Raw genomic sequence first — 26,725 nt, forward strand, 5'->3', positions numbered from 1 at the left:
ATATCTGTCGATAGATTGCCTTGTTTTTAGGTGGGGTGTCAGGGTAATAATGAAAAGAAATAAATACGCACAATGTTATCTATGTATTTAAAATTTAATTTTCGTTACTTATATACAAATTACAACATTCACTATCAATAATAGGTATTAGTTTGTCCTATATTTACATACGTAATACACTTTAGAAGCGTAATTTCATTATTCAAGTCAATAAATTACATCAGGAAACTTTTGGAATAGTGAGTAGTCACGAACAAGAATAACCAACAACACTGCGTCTCCGAACGGGGATGGAACCGGCCAATGCCGGCTGTAACCGGACAATACCGGCTCTAACCGGACAAAACGGGCACTCATACGTGACACCGGAATAGAAAAAATGGAATTGTACATTAGAAAAGTAGTTTTTATATCAATAATATTTTTCTTATACTTAGAAACCGGCGTTCGATCCCCGTTGTTGCAAACTGCGCGAGAATTGTACTTACTAATTACTACAAATTGATAAAGATTCCCAAGGAAAGTAACGAGAACAATTAAAATCATCGAAAACTTAAAAAATAACGAAATAAATAGATTTTTTTTTAATAAAAAGGTATTATTTTATAATTTCTAACATCGAGTTTGTGTTCTTATAACGTTTTCATACGAATACTGCTTACACAATAAATAGTCATTAAAAAATAATAAACATAATATTTGAAATCAATTCACAAACATAATTCAATACTTACAAATATAAATTGCACAGTGAGTTAAATAGTAAATAGTAACAAATCAACTGGTTTATTGCATATGCTAATATCAGTTTCTTAATCTTACGCATAATAGTTAGGTACAATGTTACGGGGCTTACCGAAAATCCTAATTAATTGATAAGAATTCATTTCATAGACCATTACGATATTTTTACAGAGTCATCAATGAGTGCAAAAGCTTCACAAAAAGTAGAATTAAATTACATTAATTTTTGCGATGATTTATTTATAATAATATTGTGGTTATAAGAACACGAATCGACGCCATATTACGACGCTAACACAGACTTAACTGGCTAAAATGAGAATAATTCATCGACACTACAGATTATATTATAATTATTATATTCAGATTACTCGTTTATTATGAAATCCTTGAAGCAAAACATCACATTGATTGACACAAACGAACATTGAGATAGTTTAACAGCTAAGACTGGTTAATGTCCACATTGACTACATCGTGGGTAATGTGCAACAATACTTGAATGTTGATGCAATTATATTACTTGTCCGCAAAGTTACGAACACCTAAACTTAAATTATGTGAAATCATTTGCATTTCTATTAGGTATTACTAATAAACATTGAATAATTTAAACGTGTTACAGCACTGTCTACTAATCCATGTAGGTAAATGTAATTCCTATTATAAGATTGTGACGATATTACATGTTCATTAGCCAACGAAAGTAACCTCTTCGCCTTTTCTGGGGACTAAATATATTTGCCTACTCTCATTTTAACCAGGTTGACGCCATGGCGACTGCTGCTAACCTGAATTGATGCTAACCGTAGTCGCCCTGAAGTTCTGTCTAATAATAAATGAAGTTAATGCAGGTCGAACTGTCGCACACCCTTGTTACAATGTTTATCTTTAGTCCACTGTCAAATGAGCCTGTTTTCGTATTTTTAACTTTATGGTAAATGCAGTAAAGTTCTTAATCGAAAACTGACAAGTTAATGCCAGCTTTTTAACTAAAAACGTTACACTAGTTGCAATAAAGTTCTAAATATAAAAACGTGCACACGTTTAATAGTGGACTAAAGAAATCTTTTTGTAATGTGGCTGAAAAGTTTAATATTTCCATCGACAGATGGTGTTGATGAACATTGAAATGTATTAAATATTAAAGCCTGTTTGCACCACCGCTCACTTAATACGATTACCTCAAAATACATTTAAATCATCATTCTATCTTTTACTTGAAAATTATAGAACACGTTTTAAATATCTTTAGTAAATCGCCTTTAGTGAAAAGTCAAGCAATTAGGCTCAAAAGTAGATTAAGGCCCAAATTCACCGACTACATAAGCGTCCGATATTCTCAAAACAAATATTTACTTTGAAAACTGAACGTGAAAATTCATAGTAAACAGTTGTTTTAAGAACACCGTTTATGTTGTTGGTGATCTTGGGCTTAAAAACAGTGTTGTGACCACAAATTCGACCTGCATTCGACCCCTACACGTAAATTAAATGCATCGTACTTCCGCTTATCTTTTCTAACTACGATATACATTACAGTCCGATTGGATTGCACTTATTTGGAACTAACGCCGCTCTTCGACTCTTGTCACGTTTCACAACTAAACATTAAAGTTATTACGCACTACGCTCCTCTGTTCCAACGACGCACCATCTTATTATATACGGATATGGTTGTGTGAGCATCTACAATTTACTTTATTATAGTATCATTTGAACAATTGATTTTATGGGACGAGAGGCGTCTGTTGAGTTTGACTAGTACTTTTTCTTGAACATTTCCTTAAATATTTTAGTGACTCCCGTCTGGGTTTTACGTCCGATTTCTAAACACGGCTGTATTTGGTTTGGAGATCGATTCAAACCTGAGATAAGATTTAGATATAACTTGGTGTCTGTATATATTCTGGTATGTTTTCACTAACAACTATAGACCAGCCAAAAAACTCCTAGATTTAAAAAGTTTCCATCAAAACATTGATATTTTTTCCGCACAAAACAGCGAAGATGAACGCAGAGAAAGCCATCGATTTTGATTAAAATGTCAGTGTAATGTGCGTCGGAACATTCCGAGCCCAGCCATAGCCTTAACGGATTTAAACGGTTGTCATGGCAGCCGCCAGATATCCTACAGATGTAATATGTAGCCCTATAAGTATGTATGTGTGTGTGTGTAGTGTTTTTTGAAACACAACATGCAGGGTTGGACTAATAGGATTCCTCTTTGAGTGGACGTCGCCACGAATTTTGCGTCTGTGAAAATTTTACCAACGGATTTTTTTTGAATTTTTAATCTTCCGTGTTGGTTTGACTTATTTTTTTTTCGAACGGGAAATTCTGTGACTATGAATTTCAAAGATATGCTAGAAAAAGTACAGTCAGTATAGCATATTGCCTACCAGTTTTTTGATCAAAAATATATCAATGATAGTATTTGGTATAAACTGTAGATGCTCCAAAGAGGTGGGTATTTCGTTCCAGTGAACACACATAGATAATGTGAACTTATCTGCATTGGACAAAATAAAGTATATAATATACTGCCAATTAGGTGTACGCGGCTGTAATTGAGAGCAATTTGACGCTTCCGGCGAACCTTTAGAAATATCACCTAGGTAGCGTTTTTTCTTGTGGCTTGTGTAATACCTAGGTACTAATTTAGACGGAATTTATGCAGCCATAATGATATTAAAAAGGAAGTTGCATATTATTTCCTAAAGTATATGAAGGAAATATTTTCCATGAAACGAGAGGAAAATTGCTTTAGATATTATTCGACGATTTTGAAAACAACTCGTTCACATTCAATAATTGGCTGTTGACAGCTGAATTAATATTCGGATTGTTATCGCCCGCAGCTGTACCGTGTAGTACAGGGGAAGGCTCTCCATCGTCTGCCACGGACACCCAAATGACATCAACGTCACCGCCACGTCGCTGAGCCAATTTATGCAGACGTATCCAATCCAATTACAATGACTCCCGTGCATAAATTAAGCGTGCGTCCGAGATCTTTTCGTTTTAAAATATATTTCACAAAAAGCCTCAGTAATGTTGACGGTTAATTAACACTAAAAATTAAAGCTTTTATACATGATCGGAACGAGCTAAACGTTCCCTTGGCATCGTTAAAAGACTCATAAGAATGTTACAGATCAGTTCACAGGCTATGTTGCCACGTCATCATTCGCGACGAAGCGTGCGTCACACGTAGTTGAAGAAGTGTCGATGTACGTAAACTGCGCGGTTTGTCGCAAATGGCGACGTGGTCACAGACAGTCCACGGTACGAGACTACCGCGACGAGCGACGACACGGGGGTTTCACAACATCGGACGGATCAATTCGTTCACCATTCGGGCTCTGGGGGTCTCCTTTAAAATTGCACCTTAAATCACTTATATAAAGCTCACTATCGTCTGTGGCCATGTGGCTGTGAGGGGGATTTATATCTACAAACTGTAACGCTAGATGATCTAAAAGAAAAAGAACTTAGAGGCGACACTGTCGTACTTAATATAGGGCTTCTTAAAGTGAATGAAATTGAACGTTCTCGCTGTACAGACATATACCGGTGTAAAAGGAAACTTAGACAGACGTTAGTGCTAATTATTAAGCACTTTGTTCAGCAAAAACATTTGTAACATTTTAAAATCTATTTTTAAGGATAAAACTCGTATTTTTTGTTTATTTACAGAAACCTTTTTACCATACTCTGTTTACTGGGGAAATAATGGAAATATTTTACATTTCAAGTGTCGTGGTGGTTGCAAGCATAATTAATTAGTGACGCTCTGTCATGGCTTTAGTTTCGGTTATGAAAAACATCGACAAACTACAAAAAACGTAGGAACTAATGTACAATCGACCGTACATTTGAAATATTATTTTAAAAATAAGAATTTATATATTAATCAAACTAATCGATTATACAGTGTGACCGTGAATATTGATGTAATAATACTGTATGTTAGAGATTTTAGGCGGAAAACACACGAGCGACAGTAATTAAATGCACGCGTGAAATATTAATTTGGTTTCACAAAATAATAACATGTGATTAACTGTAGTTGTAGCGATGTTAAGTGTTTTAAACAAGTAAATAAAACCCATTGGTTTAATGATGTAGGACAGACGTCAATTCACTTAAATAATATTTAACAACAATTTAATTTCGAGCGAGACAGAGTACACTTACAGTCTGTGAGAATGCAATGGTATGTCCAGTATCAATGACTGAAGTATTCTTATTAAATATGTGATAGTAACAATTTCCGACAAAACAATGTGAAGGATTTTATATTAATAGTAATTAGTATTTAACTTGGTCATGGTAAGAATATTTCTCTGCCAAAGACTGACATAAACTATACACATAGAAATAAATATCAGTTTGTGATTATATTAGAAAGACTGATTTTATATTGATGTATTCGTATTCGGAATGATTTGACAGTTGCTGTCACACAACTGTCAAAAAATTATCGACGACAAATTCTACGAAGACACCAATATGTAACCAATGATTAATTTATATACTACATTGTACCAGAGGCGATAAGTCCGACCGTACAACACATCAATGTCATTACTAAAAGTGTCAGTAGATTATTTCATGATAAACTTTTTAACTAAACTGTGCCAGTTGATTAGGTCGTCCAACTTCATGGCTAAGTGTCTTTAGGTGCGATCACTGTTCCCCAAGTTGCCCCATTGCCCCCAATTCCCCCAAGTCCCCATCTTCCCCGTCCCCCGTGCGTGCTCAGCGCGGGTGCGCGGGCGGCAGTGGCCCGCGCGGATACCTCGGTCAGTCGCCGGTTGCCGTCACCGTCGGCGTCGTCCAAGGGCCGTTCCAGGGGCTGTAGCCCTTTTGGCTGGAAAGAAGAGAAAAGTCAAGTTAGAGAATATAATTTAATAACTCCAACAAAGGAGTGGGCGAAAACATTGGTCGCATTTCAATTTCTGCTCAATTTGCAAGATTAGGTACAGAGGAAAACTGTGAGCAAAAGATGCTATTTTTCGTAGGACTTTCATGTCCAGGATTTTCGGGTCGTTTTGTAGGATGTGCGCGTAGCGCTATGACAATCAGGGAGTTCTATTTTTTCATACAAAAAATCAGTCACCGATTATTATCGGACGTGAGCGGGCAGCCTAAGCAACTAATAGTGTGGCAAAGCCAATATCCTTAGCTCTGAAATGCATAACCTTTACGTGTTTACAATGCATCTCTTGTAATTGACATGTCAAATTGAGACACGTGTCGTGGTAAAGTTTGGACTTCGTTAGTGCTGGTTACATGTGCAAATACACTTAATGGCATATTTATTTGCCAATTTTAACAAGTAGTAGCTGTACCATTTTTTCGTTAAATTCGCCACCAGACATGCGGTACACAAAAGGCCTACAAATTATCACGAAAAAAGATAGCAAATGAAACAGAGCACGCCGGCCTAGTCTGGGTGGTATTCACAAAAACGTGCTCAGACGCATAAGACTGAACAAGAAATATTTTTATAATGAATTCAAATAAAAAGTCTGAGTTGATGATTTGATATGCTTGTGATAAAGAAATGTGTGGCGTCACGCTCTGTGGTACACACTTTTGATCTATAGTTAAGGGTTTGTCCATGTGGCCTACAAGGATTGAAAAACCAGGAGTTGGTGTGAGTGATGTTTTTGCTTGGTAATTTATTGCAGAGGTAGGTAAGTCTTGTCAGATTGATAGCACAAAATTACTGCAGCAGTATAGTTGCTTTTAAAGTGTTTTATTTGCCATTATTTTTTAGATACCTATGTTTGTAGGTTTGAACGCTTGTTCCTAATTATTTGCAAAGCCTATTATATATTATTTTTCATTGCAAAACATAAACGAGGTCTTGTGATGCTTTTTTATTCTATATTACCTTTTTTTTTCCGACGTCAAAAATCATCAAATGACCCCTCCCGCTGTGGGTTAGCAGCGGTGAGGGAGTGTCAGACTCTTACTGACTAAAAACCGTCGTGTTCCGTCCTAAGCATTTTATGTACCAGGGCCGCGGTATCTCTTTCGAACAACCCGCAGCCCATCTATGGTGCTACCTTAGGTAAGTTTCAAGTGCTAATCTGATTTTCTGGAATTGGGTGTTCAGATATAGATTTGTGGGAGAAACGGAAACCAGCTAGTAGGAATATAACAGTTGTTCAAATGATCGGTAACCACCACAAAGGCGTACATATTTACATATCTGAATTAATAAGCCGTTACTAACGTGTTTGCTTGTCATCTCGCGAGATTTCTCGGTTTCAAGTAGAATGTTCAATGTATAATGTAATTTGCGAGTGAGGTGTGGTTATTGTTGGAGCGGGAAGCGGATTTTCAAAATGACTCTCGTCAAATAATTTTGCGTCTCTGATGTCAGCTATTTACCAACAGTGTTTTGTTTGTTCATTTTGAGAAGCGTGTTGTCAGTAGTAGTCGGAGTAGCAACGTTATTTGAAGAGAAGCGTATCTGATTTACCATTTTAAAGTTGAATAGAAGCTTATCTTGTTCTTCATAGAGAATTTGTGCGCATTAAACAGTTCGCCTGCCTGCCAGTAAGGCTGGTGATTTGTTGTTTAATTTTTGAGTTATTTTGGCGTACATGAAAATTCCACTTATACAAACAATAAATACATAAGTAGATATATTACTCAAACCATATTTAAAATTACTCGGATCATCCCAACTATAAATAACAAAATCTAATAATTTCCACTTCAATCCATTTATCGCAACTTAAACAAAATTAATACGTACATCCATTAAATATTTTTATATAACGTTAATTTGATAGAAAGCTCTCCAGTGCGTTTTATAAATTAATATTAATTAAATATACAGCATGATTTGCTTTCATTAAAGTATATTATTTTGCAGTCCGTTGTAATCTCGTTAATTAAAATGCATTCGCTTCTAGGGAGGGAATTAATCAAGCATTCTGCTGTAAAGTATTTCTTAGTAAGAATTTCTAACGCTGAATAACGTTGTTTCTGTTTATGTAACGTTTTTTAAAAGAAGCAACATCAAGTCTTTTGAATATTTGCTGTATTCCAAGGTTCGTTGTATCATAAAAATCGTAACAGAAAAATTATATAGGAACAGAGTAACTTTCGCGTTTTCGGACGAGTATTTCTGTATTTAATAGGTACCTTTCAGGGCTACACCTAACGGTTTCCAAGCGAAATCTCGCTAAAGATATAATCAAACAACTCGCGGTATATTCGCGAGAAAACGCAATATTCGAAGTGCCCTAAGGGCATCATATTTAGAGATAGTTTATGCTCGATTGGAATTTGTGCACGAGTGTACATAATATTCTGTGTAAGTGTGTTTTCTAATAGCTGCACGTACAAGTACGTTATGTACAGGGCTTTTAGTTCACGTTAACCCATAAAGCTTAAAGCTAAAAGCCAGTAGGTAATACTGCCGATCCGAGGGGTAAAACTATACGTACATTGCTTTTGACTGTCTCTCGGGATTATTTTCGAACAACCCGTCGTGCGTATCTCGTGATAACCAGGAACAAATCCATAAGTATCTTCAGATTTTTTAATTGAACCTCAACTTAAGGATGGGCTTTACGTGCATAAATGTGAGACGTGGCACATACCCAACTAATTTCCACACTTAATCTTTTCATTCCCAAGTTTCCCCTCACCCGCTGTCACCATCACCCTACCCTTCGCATAATGACTGAATCGAAACAGCAAATAAACAGTCGCGTGCGTATAACGTATACGGTAAATAATTCATAACTTCCAACAATTGGGTCAAGTTCGTGCGTGCGCGCAAGTCTTCACGCTGTCTGCGAGGCGAGGGGAAAAAATCATTTCCAGGAAAACGGTGATTGATGCATGCTGTTGATGCGTTTGAGAAATTCGTGAGTCAGTGGAATGTTGTCTGCCATTCATGTTAAAGACGACATGTCTTTTTGAAATCGCAAATCTTAGAAGAAACCTAAAATATATGTGATTTCAAAATGATAGATCTTTGCTTGGAATATAAGTCAGGTCACCTCTTAAAAAGCACCTTTTCTACTGCTTATTATGTAGTCTAAAATATGAGTTTTCTTCCATTTTCTTCTTGAATAGTGAATGTAACATCAGCCAATATAAAAGCGTGTATATTAATTATAATGAAAAGATTTTCCGTAGAAGAAAATAGCTTTCGGCTTCATAAATAGCTAATGAACGGAATCACCTGATCTTAGTAGGTGTATTAGCTACCTGAATACATACTAGTAATATAATTATCCATACCCAAGTTAGAATGGTGTGGGTTCTCCAGCATAATTAGGTTCTATTTGAAAATAGATAGGTACACGTGTTGACGTAGGTATAAGGCCAGTATGGAAAAAAGGAAAATTTCTGAGAGCAAGATATTGAATTGAATTTATATTATAGCATCATGTGGTTTATTTACAAGGACTATAAAGTTCTACTCAAGTCCTTTCATGACATTTTTATACAGCTAAGTAAGATCTGTGGACTCGCTGTTATGGGAAAAAAAAAACCTAAAATCTACGCAAAGGATTTTCACACGGTTTTCACCGACAGAAAGACAGATTCTTGAGGAATGTTTAGGTGTATGATTTACACTAAATGTCTGATTATGTTGTTAAATAAAAGAGTAGAACAGATAAAATTAGTTTTCTTCATAATATGTATCTATCTGTGTGTAATGCAAAAATTACATACGAACACATAACATTAATCCAATACCGAGTAAGGAAATTAATACATGCGCCCATCACGCGATTTTCACTAATAATCGGAAAAAATCGTATATTTGCGTGCGACATTATTAATCGATTACGTTTCACATGCGACATCGAGAAACGATTTATAGCTGTATCGATTTTATTTTATTGCAGTTTTAATTGTGATATCGCTTGTAATTAGGAATGTTTGGCATAAAAACTGAAACGTGAAACACGTAGGCGTTTAACTTGCGGTGTAATTACACTGCCTGAAATTACTTCACAGTAATTTCAGGGGTTTTACTTAAAAAAAAAAACTCGGACATTACACGGACTACATTTGAAAATGTTCATCCACCGACTGAGGTCCTTTTCCACATCAAAATCTAAAATAGTTTAGGAGGTGGTTACAGATATAAAAGATTTTAAAATTTTGACACAAAAAGGCGACTTAGTGGGTATAATATAATGACCGCGAAAGTAAAATAAAATTAAAACAGCTAGAGACAAGAGAAAAGTATCTGGCTTGCATTGTGTTCAGAAAATCCATTAGGTACTGTCTACAACACAGGATCTCCTCAAAACACTAAGTGATAGAGCGATGGATGTAATCCCATGGAAGAGTAACGGCTATATGTATGTACCTAAGGTCCACTGTGTGACAAGGATTACTGGTGAGCTATGTGACGTAAATGGGTTAGTCTGGAGTCAGTCTTCATTTAGAAACGTGGCCAGTTTAGATTGTGTTCAATCTGACATTGAAACATTCTGTTTTTCTCGTCATCTGCCTAGACTTTTCTCAACTTTGTTGGGGTCGGCTTCCAGTCTCAATGCAGCTCAGTATTAGTGTTTTACGAGGAGCGATTGTCTATCTGACTTCAATCCAGTTACCCGGGCAACCCAATATCCCTTGGTAAGAGTGAATGTCAGACTTTCTGGCTTGAGAATACTCGCAACGAGTGCCAAAGATGTTCAAATGACAGTTCATTAATTTGTTTTTTTCTGGAATTGGTTTTTGATGTTGAGAATGAGAGATTAAAGGGATATGTAACTTTGAAGGTTCCTAGTATTGGCTCTAATAAGTAATACCTAGAAAAAATGTTCTATTCAAAGTTAGGTTTTCTTAGTCAAGGATTTCTACCGGAGATTGTAAAGTTGATGGCAGTAGCTAATATTGTAAATGAAATGAGATTAAATAAATAAATAATTTTTTTTTAAATAAATAAAATTTATTTAATAAATAATGTTTACAAAAAAGAACACTAATCCAACAGAAACAAGTTTTCCTATTACAAGGATGATACAATTAATGTGCTTACAAATATACTAGAACTAGAATATGAATAACGATAGATTCGGAAAATGCATTATTTGATAGTGGACCGCCCGAACTAGGTTTAATTTAAACCTGTGTTTCAGGTCATCACTTACAATCCAGTTTCATTATGGCAGAAAGTTTTAGTTAAAACGAAAACGAAAACGATTGTTTTTATGAAGTAAGTAGCTCACATATACTTTCCTTTTATAGAAAAATGTTCTTGACTATATATGGAATTTCTGTGTTAGTGTTTTTCCTAGTTAGGTATAAGTATTTTAGTGCTGAAATTAAATTTCCTTTTCCTAATGTCTTATTCGAACGTTTCAGTTACGTAGCTATAGCATTTCTAGCCTGAATGGTTGTGTAACCAGCAATTCTCAAATAATTGTTTTTAATAAAAACTGTTTTATCGTCTCGGCCATTAATATTTTTATCGGCTATTGCCGTCACTGTATTTATGGGTATGACTCAGTTCGTTGCTACCTGGCTTCAGGCGTACTGAAGGAATAAAGACGTAAGTGGTAAAAACGTGGATGTTGAGATATGACGTTTTGTATCCCAGGCCACTAGGTTATAAGTATCTAATCTGGGAGTCGGTATGGTTGTCGTTAATATGGAAATACTTATGTCAAGTTTTAGCACGAATGTCCTAGAATAGTCTCATTTTTGGTTTACCTTCTAGTTTAGGTGAGTTGTATTTTTTAGTACCTAGTTGTTTTCCCCGTTTTAATATGCACATGTTTATGTCAATTAATTCTTGGATCGATGTCTTAATTAAACTTCTTAATTCTTTCTTTATCATCTAATTCAATAGCAATTACCTACGTAAGTTAATAAACCGTAGGCCAGGTGGGATGACAAAAATTACTTGCCATTTTAAAAATTGCTCTTACATCCAACACTATTCCTATTCTGAAGGAAGGCGATATATGACAAGGGCTCTCAGAAACTCGGTGCACAATCATTAATCACCCAGCTACTCAAGACGTCAAGAATGCGCAGTGCTGCGGTGAAGGGCTTTAGGGCGCGACTGTACATCCGACTAGCGAAACTAAAATAGGTATGGTTTGTGCCGAAATATAGTAAGTCTGGGTCTGGTAAGTCTTACAGTTTAGTAGAAAATTTTACTGACTACCCAAAAAGGAGGAGGCATTATTTTTTTTCTATGTTTGTCGCGATTCTTAGGAACAAAATTGCTTACTATGTCTATCCGTCAAGAAAGTAGCTTGTACCGAGAAATTGTTGATTTGACGTCATTTACGTTACCTAACAATAGCGTCAATCTTTAAGTAAATGAGTGTTTGAAAAATTATTGCAATAAAACACAATAAAGCTCATTATCGATAAATAAAATATCTCGATTCTCAATACGATTCAAAACCACAATCGTGAACACTTTAATTAATCGATTAACTTTAAATCGATACCGATAACAATATATTAAAAGTAGATAGCAAATCCATCACTCCTTATAGGTTTAGCACGTTTGAATAGTCAAGTCAGTACATTAGTCTGTTATCTTAAGTTGTTAGAATCGAAGCACTATTTGGGTTAATGCTGAATTCGTGAGCCATCGCCCGGGAGTAATGTCCCTTCTACTGATACTGCTAAAGGTGTAATATGTATTTAGGTAAAATCTGTTTCATATTTACTAAGTTTTTAACTTTCTTTCTTTCACGACATTTTTGGTGCAGTCGACAATTCTGTCATTCAGTACCGAAAATGCTCGTTTCCTTTGGAAATTGACAGCTGTCAAACTGCACCAAAAACAGTCAGACAGTGCTGCCGCGTCTTAGGTATGTGCAGTTGACAGCTGTCAGTTTTTAAGCCACAAAACCGTTGTTTGTACTGACTGACAGGAACTGTCAAGTGCACCAAAAAAACGGTCAGAAAGTATGGAATGCAGTTTTATTTTATGTTTTGAAATAACGGCTAAGAAACAGAGACATCGTGTCACATAAAAGTGATTGGGAATTATTTTCTTTACAAGTGCAGTTAAAGAATTAAGAAATAATTATTTTTGGAACTAGAATTAACATTTAACAGTAGGTAATCAGATTATAGATTTGACAAAGGTCAGGTCATGTGTATGTATAAGACATAAATATATTTTAAAATAATTATAACGCAATTTCCATTTTAATTTCAGAATATAAAGATATAACTACCTATTATTTAAGAAAATAAATGTCTGTCTAAAAAACTACCAATTAAACAATAAATTTATTAGTTTTGCTACAAACAGGACGCCTATCACATGAATATGAAAAAGGTACTATATAGTGTCGACATTTTTAATTAAGGGTCACATAAAATTACAGAGATCAAGCGTCGGGTCAAACAGACACCTCGCGAGTTTTATGCGTTAAATAATGTTTGCGGACTTTATGACATACTGGTATTTTCAATCGTAAATAAAGTATAAATTATTTATGGTAGTGATTTTACACAACTAATAGATTTTAAGGTTTAATAAAAAACAGACTTTGATTAGTGACTAGAATGACTAATGACTAGTCATGAGTCAAAATGCGGGTGAAATGACTAATTTCAATTACTCGAGATTTATATTGGGCAGATTAGATTAGTATACCCACCAAAGAATAACAGAATCAAATTATAAGCAAAGTCAAACACAGATAATTTGGCTAGAACAGGCTATAAATGAGTCCTGCTGCGGAAGAATTTGGATTCCCGCGGGCGTGCAAGAGTCTTAGCCGGTAAAAGTCCACACCCCTCCGCCTCACCCCAGGCAGAGGAAGCCCCCCTCCCCCCGCAAAAAAAAGGCTATAAATGAGTCCTAATGAATTGCGTTTCCAAACAAACGGCTGAACGAATGTGAACACTTTTTTTGTGCTAAGACCTTCTCTCAGGAAACGAGTGAAACCGCTGGCAGATGCTAGTATTTTACCTATTGCAGAGTTTTTAACACATCCCTGAATGGCTATTTATTGAATTGACTATGTCATGTCCGTGTCAGGCCATACTAATCAAATTGAATATTGAATAGAGCACGAACGGCTCCGAGTATCAATCAATGATTTTAATTCAATTGCAACGCAAATTAATCTCGCTTATGACGACTGTTTGGTAGAAAACTGAATTACATAATTGTAAGTGGATAGGTTTTACATGTACTTCTATGCTAATATTATAAAGAGGAAAACTTTGTTTGTGTTTGTTTGTTTGGTTGTAATGAATAGGCTCAAAAACTACTGGACAGTTTTTAAAAATTCTTTCACCATTCGAAAGCTACATTATCCACGAGTAACATAGGCTATATTTTATCCCGGTACGGGCAGTAGTTACCACGGGACGCGGGTGAAACCGCGGGAAAACGGCTATTAGGTAATAAAGAGGTACAAGAAGAGTTCAAGTAAATGATGCCTATGAATGTATAGAAAGTCGATACACTTAAAAAAAAGTCTAATAATATCGGACATGTCCTACTGAATTATAAGAAAAATAAACTGTATGTTCTGTAGTAAGTCTTTAACGATTAATCCGATTCCCTTGTCCGATTTTAAATAACTGAAATTGACTTTGGTTTTTGTTATTAATTCTACTTTTTATAAGCGTAAGAGTGGTAAAACCTTCTGCTATCATGATCATCATCATTATCAACACCCACCTACCTTATTTGTGATTTTATTTGAATCACCTAGATTCTCGAATTCATTAAAACGATTCATACAGAGCCATCAATGTGAGAAGAAACATGCAATTTTCTATTCCAATACAAGAATAATACAGATATTATTGAGAGCCGATATCTTCATTAATAATCCAACAAATTATGTATCTGTGACTAATGCAAATATAACAACTTGCAATATGCAAGGCTTCGACTATTATTAATACTTGTAATAATTCTCACTGAATAACATTAGTAGTACAATACAAGTTGGTGATTAGACGTCGTGTTTACTGTGTTTTTAATGTAACTATTATTTAAATGTACTTGTATTTAAAACAATTTGTTAATTGTTTAGTATTGTATCTATTTACGAGATATAGATTGTTATATTAAGAGTTCAATTTCAAATAATCGGATATTCGATATCGCAATTTGAAATGCTATCATCACTGATTGCGTTTGCGATTTGGGAGTATTCGGAGAATTGAATCCGGATTCAGGGCCCAAATCTCCTGTAAATAAATTTCATAAATTGTAGGTAGGTACTTAACATATCTATTTACCAAGATCCGCTTATATACGTTCAGTAATTTCCGCGAAACTTCAAACATTCCAGAACCTCAGAAACTTTCTCAATTACTGATGTAATAATATTGCAACGACTGAACTACTGGTGACATACATTAATAACATGAACTTAAACGTAGCAACCATATCGAATTATAACATACTAGTCGTTTTCCCGCGGTTTCACCCACATCTCATGGGAACTGCTATCCGTAGCGGGATGAAAACTAGCCTGTGTTCTTGGGAAGAGTGTGGCTTTCCAACAGTGATTGAATTTTTCAAATCAGTTCAGAAGTTTCGGAGCCTACAAGGTACAAACATCATCATCATCATATGCCTAGCCTTTTTCCAACTATGTTGGGATCGGCTTCCAGTCTAACCGGACGTAGTTGAGTACCATTTAGGATACAAACAAACGAACAGACAAAATAAGTTTCGTCTTTATTATATTAGTATAGAAGTACAGTTAGGTAAGTGAAACTAGCTCATAATTTACCAGTAGATACATAAGGTCAGGTTACGCTCTTCGCTGGTATTTCACGCGAATGTCATAAACCTGGGTGAGGTCCCAAATGCCAACTCTTTGTCTCCTGACTTTTGGTAATAAGTATTAAGAAATATGGCTTAACTTAAAAGTTAATGGGTTTATTATGTACGTAGTTTTGTCATTGTTTTTGTTTGTAATGGTAAGAATGATTGCTGCTCACCAATTTCAGTTATTTTTTTGCAATTTTGAGTAAGAAGTTATATGCAATGCAATAGAAACTCTGAAAGATATTTAAGAGAGAACAAAATAGCCGTAAATAAGTTTCGAATAGGTTATGATTGAAAGATATTTTTTACTCTATCATTCTTTCACAAAGGCGACCCAAAAAAGGGGGAAACCATCAACCCAGCACTATCGGCGCAAAAAAAGCGAACGCATTTTATCCTTTTATCACTTTACCTCTGCCAAAATTGTCACAAATTGCTGTAGCAAAAATGAGTAATTTCCTACAATTTGCTGTGACAAAACGCAATATGGCGGTCCCATGGCAATTGGCGGCAATTGGACTCCAACCTCTGGGTCGACCCGCGCCTTGACAGTTAATGTAACCCGCCGTATATTAACTATCGAGGTTTTATTGATGTGGTTCTTTGTATAATATATTTATTAAATAGTTTAATTTGATTGAAGGTAAAGCTGTTTCTTATGAAGTTGCTGCATGCGACCGTAAATCCTACCGTACCTACCTAAATATCTCTTATAAGGATCGAGAGATTATTCTAGAAAATATGAATTTTATATAGTTCAGTCGAGATTGCAAACTTGAAACCTATTATGAATGATAGCCTAGTAACTAGACCAATTTTCTAACTTAAATTAAGCAAACATTACATCTACCCAATTTACTATCCACTTATTAGCGAACAGCGAATTGAAATTCGTTTTCACAGACGATTTCACAAAAACATTATATGTTATGAATACTTGATGGATTACTTTCTATATTATATGATTGATCTATGAACTTTATGACAAGGTGTAGCCAGCTGCATTGACACTATTCCTATAATGTAATAAATCAAAGTTTTATTGATTCCATGAATCACGTTTACTGCCTCGAAAGTATGAAAGCTAAACACTTAGGTAACATCAATACATTGAATATTGCTTTAATTGCTTTAATTGATAAGTTTCTAGGAAGACCGAGATACAGACAGATCTACGTACAAAGGTTGTAGACTATCAACCTTGCAACTTTTCCTTCCACGACAATATAATTAAAATACGTAGTAACATTTTCTTTTTCTATCTTTTTCTTAATTTATTTGATAGTTTATGTACACAGTTGATGAGACAAGACAGAAACAGAACAATTAAGTATAAAGGCACTGCTTATTTCTCATGAATCTCTTTCAGCAGGCCTGCTGTGGGAGAGTTAGAATAAAAAAGATATGTGAATATATATGATGATAATATTACAGATGTGAAAGATTTATTTTGTATTTCCCAAAACAATAATAACTATAGTTCGGCCATTCAGAGAATGCGTTCCTGACACGTCGCGATTGAACTGACGACGTAACTTTGCAATGGCGTTGCAGTTACGATAAAAATATTTTTGCTGGTTGTTTACCGTTTTAACAATTGAGGAGCATTAAAACAACATTATTATATCAATAATCAATGAATGTAGTTACGTCGTCAGTTCAATCGCGACGTGTCAGGAACGCATTCTCTGAATGGCCGAACAACGTCAATGTCGTACAAAAGCCGCTTCATTCCGCGTCGCTCCGCGTCATCCCGCACCGAATTCCGTCAAATTACGGAAAGTAAAAACGGTGCGGAATTTCGCTTTTAGCGAAGTGCTCTCAGATAGATGGGGGACGGGATAGGGATGGCACCTGCTAGCTTTTAATGTATTAACTACTAGCTTTCACTCACGTCGAGAGGGAACTACTTCCCGTATAACTACGGAGAAATAGTTCCAATATAATCGGTTTTAAGTAAAAAAAAAAAGTGTCTATGCAGTTTCTTGCCGGTTCTTCTCCATGAGACCAACTTTTTGGAACCGTGCAAATAGTGTGACGTTTCATTGGTGCTTGCAAAGGCCTATGTGGAATAAAGAGTTTTTTTTTTTGAAGTTGGCCCCCAAAAACATCTATATGTAGATATGTGTGCCAAAGTTCAGCAACTTTCGTTCAGCTACATATTGAAGTGTGATTGTGAAACAAACATCCGAATAATAAAACCCATAAACTTTACCAAGAGGACTGTGAGGACTGAGGGACGGAAGACATCTTGTGAAGACAGATTTGTGTTTATATCTATTACTCACTGAATTTCTTAGGATGTACTGTTTATTAATATGAGAAGTAGGTACATGGAATGGTCTTAGATAAACGGAGATGGTAAATAATAACACTTTTTTATGTACTGCGTTTCCAGGGACCGACATCTCTCAAGATAAAAGTGTGTTACAGGATTAAAAAATATTTCTTTAGCGTGACAGAAAACAGGAGCAAAAAGCTAATAATAAATCGCACAATAACTGAAACTTCACCTCATCTCAATCATTCATTTAAGAAAACTTCAAACAGCGAACTCGATTTATCGATTCAATTTTCCTAATGAGAAAGTTAACTTGAAAACAAACTTAGAGTCAGCCCTACAAACGGGTGAAGAAGGGCGTGTGAAACTTTAGGCCCTTGTATAGTTGACTTTGTTGACGTCACTTTTTAAATGTGTGTGCAAGAGTGTCTGTGTGTGTAAATATCGATTTACAAGGTAAAGTGAGTAAAGATAATGAAATGCTGTGATTGGTTCATTAGTCAAATAAGACCAGGAAAATCGGTTTACAGAAATAACTGAACTTCTAAAGAAAAATCTTGCTAGTTTTATTCCGTTAGTTTAAACTCGAAAAAAAACCCTCTATCAACCCGTCTGGCCAGCGTGATAGCAGTAGGCTAAATACCTCTATGAGCAGAACGAAAAAGCCACGGCCCCTAGTTCCCGGCAGTCCCGCTATTCCCGGTCACGGTGGCGACCGTGGTTACGGCGGGACAGGGGGTGCGAAGAATCTCCGGGTTACGGGAGGCCACCAAACACAACTTACTCTTGCGACGTACAACGGCCGCACGCTGCGGCTTGACTCGCATCTGGCGCAACTCGAGGTGGAACTTGGGAAGATTAGGTGGCATATATTAGGGTTATGTGAAGTTCGAAGAGAGGGGGAGGACACCATAACCCTCGAATCAGGTCACCTAATGTACTTCCGAGAGGGAGACCAACAATCCCAAGGTGGCGTTGGGTTTCTGGTAAATAAGTCCCTAGCTGATAACGTTGTGGAGGTGTCTAGAGTGTCGAACAGGTTAGCGTACCTTATCATAAAGCTCACCGACAGGTATAGCCTCAAGGTAGTGCAAGTGTACGCACCGACCTCGACACATTCAGACGATGAAGTGGAGGATATGTTTGATGATATATCAAGGGCCCTCCACTTCACTACAAAGACCCATTACACCGTTGTCATGGGGGACTTTAACGCTAAAGTGGGAGTACAGATTTGCGGCGAATCGGCAGTAGGATCCCATGGATTTGGAAGCAGGAATCATAGGGGGCAAATGCTCGTCAACTTCCTCGAACGCGAGGGGCTCTTTTTGATGAACTCCTTTTTCAAAAAGCAGCCCCAAAGGAAGTGGACGTGGCAAAGCCCCGGCACTATGACTAAAAATGAGATTGACTTCATCATGACGAACAAGAAGCACATATTCAGAGACGTCTCCGTGATCAATAGGTTTAATACCGGGAGCGATCACCGACTTGTCCGAGGCTCTCTGAATATCAACTTCAAGGCCGAACGTTTCCGTCTGATGAAGGCCAGGCTCCGACCAACACTGCTCCAAACCATGACAGGATCTGAAACGTTCCAGTCAAATCTGGAGAACCGATTTGCCGCCGTGGAAACCACAACAGACGTTAACCAGAACCATGAATATGTGGTTCGGATCCTCAGGGAGGAAGGTTCGCGATTCTGTAACATGCAGCGTAAGGGCAAGAAATCAAAGCTTTCGGAAGAGACATTAGGGCTTATGAAGAAACGACGTGAAAACCCGCCTGTCACTTCGTCAGCTAAGCGGGCTCTAAACCAAGAGATCAACAAGCACGTACGACGCGACCTCCGGTGCTCCAATACTCTTGCCATTGAAAGAGCAATTGAGCTGAATCGGGGGTCAAAGGTGTTCGTACAATCTCTTGGAAGAAGCCACTTGACGAAGCTGACCACAACAAGTGGAGAAGTCGTTTCTTCGGTGCCGGCAGTCCTTTCGGAAGTGGAAAATTTCTATGGCCGGTTATACGCATCGCATGCATCTCGACCTGATCCCGGAAATGAGGATTCTAGAGCCACATTAACACGCCATTTCACCGAAGACCTGCCAGAAGTCAGCAGTGGCGAAATCGAGATCGCTCTGAGACAGCTCAAAAATGGAAAAGCCCCTGGCGGGGATGGCATTACAACAGAGCTTTTAAAAGCAGGAGGTAAGCCCGTACTGGGGGAGCTCCAGAAGCTTTTTAATGCCGTCCTGTTTGAAGGGAGAACTCCAGAGGCGTGGAGTAGGAGTGTTGTCGTCCTGTTCTTCAAAAAGGGAGACAAAACCCAGTTGAAGAACTATCGACCCATTTCCCTCCTAAGCCACGTATATAAGCTGTTCTCAAGAGTGATCACGAACCGACTTGCGCGAAGACTCGACGAATTCCAACCACCGGAGCAGGCTGGGTTTCGGAGCGGATACGGCACCATAGACCACATCCACACAGTGCGGCAGATTATACAGAAGACCGAAGAGTATAATCAGCCCCTGTGTCTAGCATTTGTGGACTATGAGAAGGCCTTTGACTCGGTTGAAATCTGGTCTGTTCTGGAGTCCCTGCAGCGTTGTCAAGTAGATTGGCGATACATCCAAGTGATGAGATGTCTTTACGAAGCCGCTACAATGTCCGTCCAAGTACAGAATCAGCAAACAAGGCCCATACCGTTGCATCGAGGAGTGAGACAAGGGGATGTTATTTCCCCGAAACTGTTCACTAATGCAATGGAGGATATGTTCAAGACGCTGAACTGGAAAGGACGCGGCATCAACATCAATGGCGAACACATCTCTCACTTGAGATTTGCTGACGATATCGTCATCATGGCGGAAACGCTGCATCACCTACAACAGATGCTGAACGACCTGGCTGAATCTTCTCTACGCATCGGCCTACGGATGAACTTGGACAAAACCAAGGTCATGTTCAATGAACATGTTCTACCGGAACCGATTGCGATACACGGCGCCGTTCTCGAAGTTGTTCGGAAATATGTATACCTCGGGCAGACATTGCAGTTAGGTAGAAACAACTTTGAGGACGAGGTGAATAGGAGAATTCAGTTGGGTTGGGCTGCATTTGGGAAGCTACGTCGAGTCCTAACATCGTCGATCCCACAGTGCCTAAAGACAAAAGTCTTCAATCAGTGCGTCCTACCTGTCATGACTTACGGAGCCGAAACGTGGACACTGACGGTACGGCTGGTCCACAAGTTCAAAGTCGCTCAGCGGGCTATGGAAAGAGCTATGCTCGGCGTTTCTCTGAGGGATCGCATCAGAAATGAGGTAATCCGTCAGAGAACCAAGGTCGTCGACATAGCCTACCGAATCAGCAAGCTGAAGTGGCAGTGGGCTGGCCATATTAGCCGAAGAACCGATAACCGTTGGGGTAAACGAGTTCTAGAGTGGAGACCACGCCTCGGCAAACGTAGTGTAGGACGTCCTCAGGCACGGTGGAGTGATGACTTGCGCAAGACGGCTGGCAGGAGCTGGATGCGAGAAGCCGAAAATAGATCTCAGTGGCGTGCACTTGGAGAGGCCTATGTCCAGCAGTGGACTGCGATAGGCTGATGATGATGATGATGATGAGTTTTATTCCAAGCCTTAGCTTGTTATTGTAAACTTTCTTAAGTTTTTTCTTTTTGGTTGTGCGGCTACATTTTACCCAGCTTTACCTAATTTTATCCATGTACAGACAGAATACATACACAACCCTTTTTCAGCCTAATTTCATTCATGAAAACAAAAATACACAACTTATATTTACCTAAAAAGTAAACCACCATCCTACCAATACTCACAGAGCTACAATGGCACAGGACCGCAACCTCCGTCAACCACAACAATCAAAGGTTCAGGGCGGTGCTAATTATCCCGGCCGGTTGCCAGACTGCAGACCACAGACTAATGCAATTAGAGCATACGATTGCAGTAGCCAAGCTGCTGACTGGTTATGTTATGTGCCCAGTCTAATCAATGACCCCAGTCATTGTTTTGACCGTGGTTCAAATTGTTCTATAGATAAGAAAGACGTCAGGAAGAAAAAAATAATTTGATGGAGAAGAATAGCTGGAGACATGATGCACCGACTAAATAAAAGAGTGATGGGACTGTGATGTGATGATTGGCTCGCTAAGACGTTCAAGAAATATTTAGTGAACATGGTTGCAATTGCGATTTAATTCTATAGGTAGTAAAAGTAACTCGAAAATGAGCCAATAGTGTCTTATTTAACATTTGACAATACTGTCCATATTTATCTTGGTAATACAATAAAGAAGATAGCGAGGTATATTTTTGAATAATTTGACTGGATTAACTGGAATAGATAAGTACAAACTATTTATAGGTTTAAAGATAGCACAACTTAATAACCAAAAACGCGTGCTTTTACTAGAAAGAGCATTCATCAAAAACTCTTTTACATAGGTATATCACGACGTTTTTAAATAAGAATGTAAATACTATTAAAACAATAGAATGCAATTCAAACAGTCTACCAGTAACGAAGACAAAACGATGCTAATTAAGCAAGCAGACAGTTGATACGTTATTTTATTCAAAGCTTAATTACAATTGTAATTATCTAATACCTACTGCTTAAGTAATGAATACGTATTTATTTTTGTACAGAGATCTGAGTAATCAGTCTCGTCTAGTCTTTACAAGCAGACTAAACAAACAAACTGATCAAGTAGGTGTTTAGATGACATTCCCGATTTTCAATTTTCTTGTAAAACGCTTAATTATATAAATAGGTACTTCCTAGTTATTTTATTTTGAAACTTAATACAAGTAACTTTTTAATAATTTACCTTTAATTTGATGGTGTGACTAGTATACTTGTGACTTGCAATATTTAACCACAGCCTCTGATTCATCATGTCTATCATGATTAGGTACTATATCATAACCAAACCATCAAATCGGCGATTTGACAACTGAAAATGGTTCGGATATCGTCATAGTTAAATGATGCAAATCACCGTAAGTATTAGTAGATATATTTTTCCACAGACAGTAGGTATTTTGGCCAATATTTTTTTACATTTTAGTGAGAATCTGCATCTACCTAAAATAATCAACAACACAGACAAATCTATTTTTACCTCATTCCGTATTTAGAATAGAAATCGAATATTACAGTACAGCACCGTCTGTCTGTCTGTTTGTCTACAGCTTTTAGCAGATTCTTAGTTGTTTGGCAGCGAGACGACTAAACTAATTAGTCGTCTAGGCTTTCAGCCAACAGCTAAACGTATGTTCAGATAAACAGGGTGTTTTTCTGTATTTGTAGAAGAAAAAGATAATTCCGTAAAAGGTTGTGTTTCTGTTTTTTGTTTATTTAGAAGAAAGGACAGAAACATACAACGTTGGATGCGAAAGGGAATTGCAAAGTGGGTGTATCAATTAAGTAAGTTTTAGCTAATTATGAAGTTTTTTTGCACATTCTTTTCATTACACAGAATAAACACACACGCAACAGAAGACATATACATACAGAATTCACAAAAATCTCTTATTTCTGACTAATATCTACTACTAATTAATATTATGCCTAAGAGTCACTACATACAGATGTTAAAAGTACGAGATATATTTTTTTAGAAAGGTGTCATAAATCAATAAAGATATATTACTACCTTCCCTTTAAGTAGGACATTTATCAACTGAACTGTGCCTATAAAGTAATAAAAGTAAAATGAATAAATAATGACACACAGTCTATAATTTAGACTGAAATTCAGGCCAGTGGCAAACCCGGTCATTCGTGCACATTTCCTAGATATATACATATCCAGTAGTATACATTAGATATATCTATGTAGGTAGTAATAATTTACTATGACTGTACTACGTTTGCTTTACTCTAATCGCTTTATCCTACTTCAAATAAGAGAGGTAATGAACGCTTAGTACGTAATTAAGTAAGTCAAATATTAGCTGCAAACACAGGGGACTTTGTTCTCTGTTTTCTTTAGGTATTATAATAATATTATTTCTTGTCTCTGAGTCACGGCAAAGGACTATCAGCCTTACTTATAAACGTGAATTAAATAATAAGTAATACTTAAGGGCTGTTTAAGAAAATTCTTACTTATAAACGTTGCTACTTAAAACTTTAAGTAGTGATTAGTTAAAATGTTGCTAAGAAGGCGATTAGAGATTTTTATAAGTAAGGGGGTTAGTATTTAATTAAAATTTCCTGTCAAGCGTTATAAAAAAAAAAAAAAAACTTGGTGTATGTACTTCCTTTTTCAAAATTTGGTCGCAAAATATTCCTTAATTTTTAAAACAAAATTTAATTAAAATAAATGTGAAGTATTTAAAGCTCTGTAAGTATTTTGGAATTTGTGCGCACATTTTCCGGAAACACACACTCGTGACTGGTATCTACAATTTTTTCTATAAATTGTATTATTTTTCAAATCAACTACTACTTATTATTTCTTAAATACTACAAATACGAAAAAAAACAAAATTATCACAAATCCAAAAAAAAGCAAACACTTATCCCAAAAAAGACCTCAACCTTCTAAAAATAAGGGCGAGCTAAAACCGAATCCTTCCTCATCCGAAAGTGTCCGTATTTGTACACGCACGGGGTGTCACCCACCCCAGTGGGGTGGCCCCACCCACTGACCCAGAAACCACCCCGTGCGTACGCCCCCCGGTGCAGGGAGAAAAAATATACCGGGTGTTATCGTGACAGCCGTTTTTGAGATGGTGACCGTTGATTGTATTTTTTTTAGGATTTTTTTATAGTAGTTGGATATATTTTTTTTGTATAAAGAATTTTGTGAGGAAGTAGATCTTCATGTTGTGTTTTTTCGTAGGTTAAGCAGTTACAGAGCAAATACAGAGATTCAGATACTTATAAAAGTTATTTTAGTTACTTATCAAAATACATTATTCGCAACTAAATTAAACGAAATGGTCTAATGAAACTTTATTTATTAATAACCCTATTAACGTTTCAGATTATCGATCACAGGTGGTTCTCATTGTTTTGAAAATTAATTAGTTGATATTGGTTTATGTTCTTACCTATATAATGGAATAAACCATATATAGTTTAATTATTATCAAAGGTGTACTAAATGGTTCCTTAACTTAGTTAAATATCAAAACTTGGCTATGTGCTTAAGTTGAATTCATAACGAATCTACTGAAAAAATATGCAACATATGCAATCTGTTTTACAAAAGAAAAAAATAATAAATCAATGTACGAAATATATTATTATAATATTTTCGAGCTGGCAAATAAACAAACACAGTATTTAATTTTATCACTTAAAATATACATATACAGGCATCCAATTACAGAATAGTTCTCCTCTTTTTTAGGAAGTCGATTAAAAATGTTACAAAATAAAGATCATTCCATAAATAAGCCGACTCCCAAATTCTACAAGAGTGTCACAAACAAACCGAAGTCGTAATACCATAGCGCGAGTCGTCAATGTCATGTAAACCGGGATTACAAGTAAACCCGCACAGCTGTGGTTTAATTTATTATGTACTGCGCCCTATTATTAGACGACCTCGATGGCCCAATGGTCACCATGCCGGACTGCCGAACCTGAGGTCCCGGGTTCGATTCCCGGTTCGGTCGACATGTGTGTGATGAGCATGTTTGTTGGCCGTGGTCTGGGTGTCACAATATGTATATATGTAGCTATATGTAGTTTATCAGTTGTGTTAGCACCCGTAACACAAGTTAATTAATAACTTACCATGGGGCTAACCGACTGTGTGTGAAAATGTGTCCAGACATTATTTATTTATTATATTTATTATTATTTATAGCAGAAATGTTACTTATGTAGCAATTTGTACGTAAATATCTGTAAGTAATATAATAAGGTGATTTTTTTTGTTTGCACCCAAAAGCCTCCGCAACTACTAAGTAAATCGATTTGAAAAATTCTTCACTATTGGAAAGCTACGCTCTTCCCACGTATATATTTTATCCCAGTACGGGAAGAAGTTCCCCTGGGACGCGGGTAAAACCATAAGAAAACAGCTAGGGTCATATAAAACCAAGATTTCAAATAAAACCCGCACAGCATTGGTCAAATCGGCAATTTGAACTGAAACGGTCCCACTTCTTACCTATTCACCGTCAGAAAGTTATAATCAAATGTTTATATATTGGAGATTCTTGAAGTATTTATTTTTTGACTATTAAAAGGACTCAAAATAGACTAACTACCTATACATGGAGACAAAATTAATATAATGTATATCAAGATCAATGAAGATACGAAATAATTGGCAATGACATGCATATATTGGACGATATCTTCATAGCATTGACATTAAAGAAACCAATGAAACGTCTTTACTCAATGGCCCAAGAAAACGAGATTAACAATGAAGTAGTTATTAATGCATCAGTGAGCTAAAGTTCAGTACTGCACTTCCTTGCAGTCAAAGGCAGGACGGTTATGGCAGTACAAATGTCTCTATTGTTGCTAAAGCTATTAGTTTCTGTAGCTACATGCTTTAGAGTAATATATCATATAGGGTTATGACTATATTGTGGAGTTGCCAGTACAATATTGCAGTTTTTGACGGATTAGACTGTAATCTTTGCAGGTATTTGAGTGTACATCAGGCGCCTTGGAATGATAGGCACTAATGCACAAAGTCTAAAGATAAACTCACAGGAAGAAAAAACTAAAATCAGATATGAAAAGGGATAGGAATGCAATGTAGGATAAGTTGCACGTCTTACTAAGCCCGATTCTATTCTTTCGCGTACAATCCTACATCGCTGGTCTTCTTAGGTAAGTCTTAGAAAACTGACACTTAAAAGAATTTCTTCTAACATGAAGATCAAGGAAATGAAGACCTATAGATTCTTTTTCCCAATAAAACT

General features: G+C 36.7%; 1 protein-coding gene across 1 annotated transcript in view; it reads right to left on the reverse strand.

Moving 5' to 3' along the window:
* Window positions 1-75: 75 nt before the first annotated feature.
* LOC124637458 overlaps window positions 76-26,725 on the reverse strand; it is a 100,002-nt gene continuing 73,352 nt past the window's right edge. The window contains exon 2 of the mRNA XM_047173956.1: window positions 76-5,620. Coding sequence (XP_047029912.1) covers window positions 5,554-5,620 — 67 coding nt within the window. The 3' untranslated portion in view covers window positions 76-5,553. The remainder of the gene's footprint in view (window positions 5,621-26,725) is intronic.

The sequence above is a fragment of the Helicoverpa zea genome, chromosome 16 (genome assembly GCF_022581195.2).
Source record: "Helicoverpa zea isolate HzStark_Cry1AcR chromosome 16, ilHelZeax1.1, whole genome shotgun sequence".
Classification (NCBI taxonomy): Eukaryota; Metazoa; Arthropoda; class Insecta; order Lepidoptera; family Noctuidae; genus Helicoverpa; species Helicoverpa zea.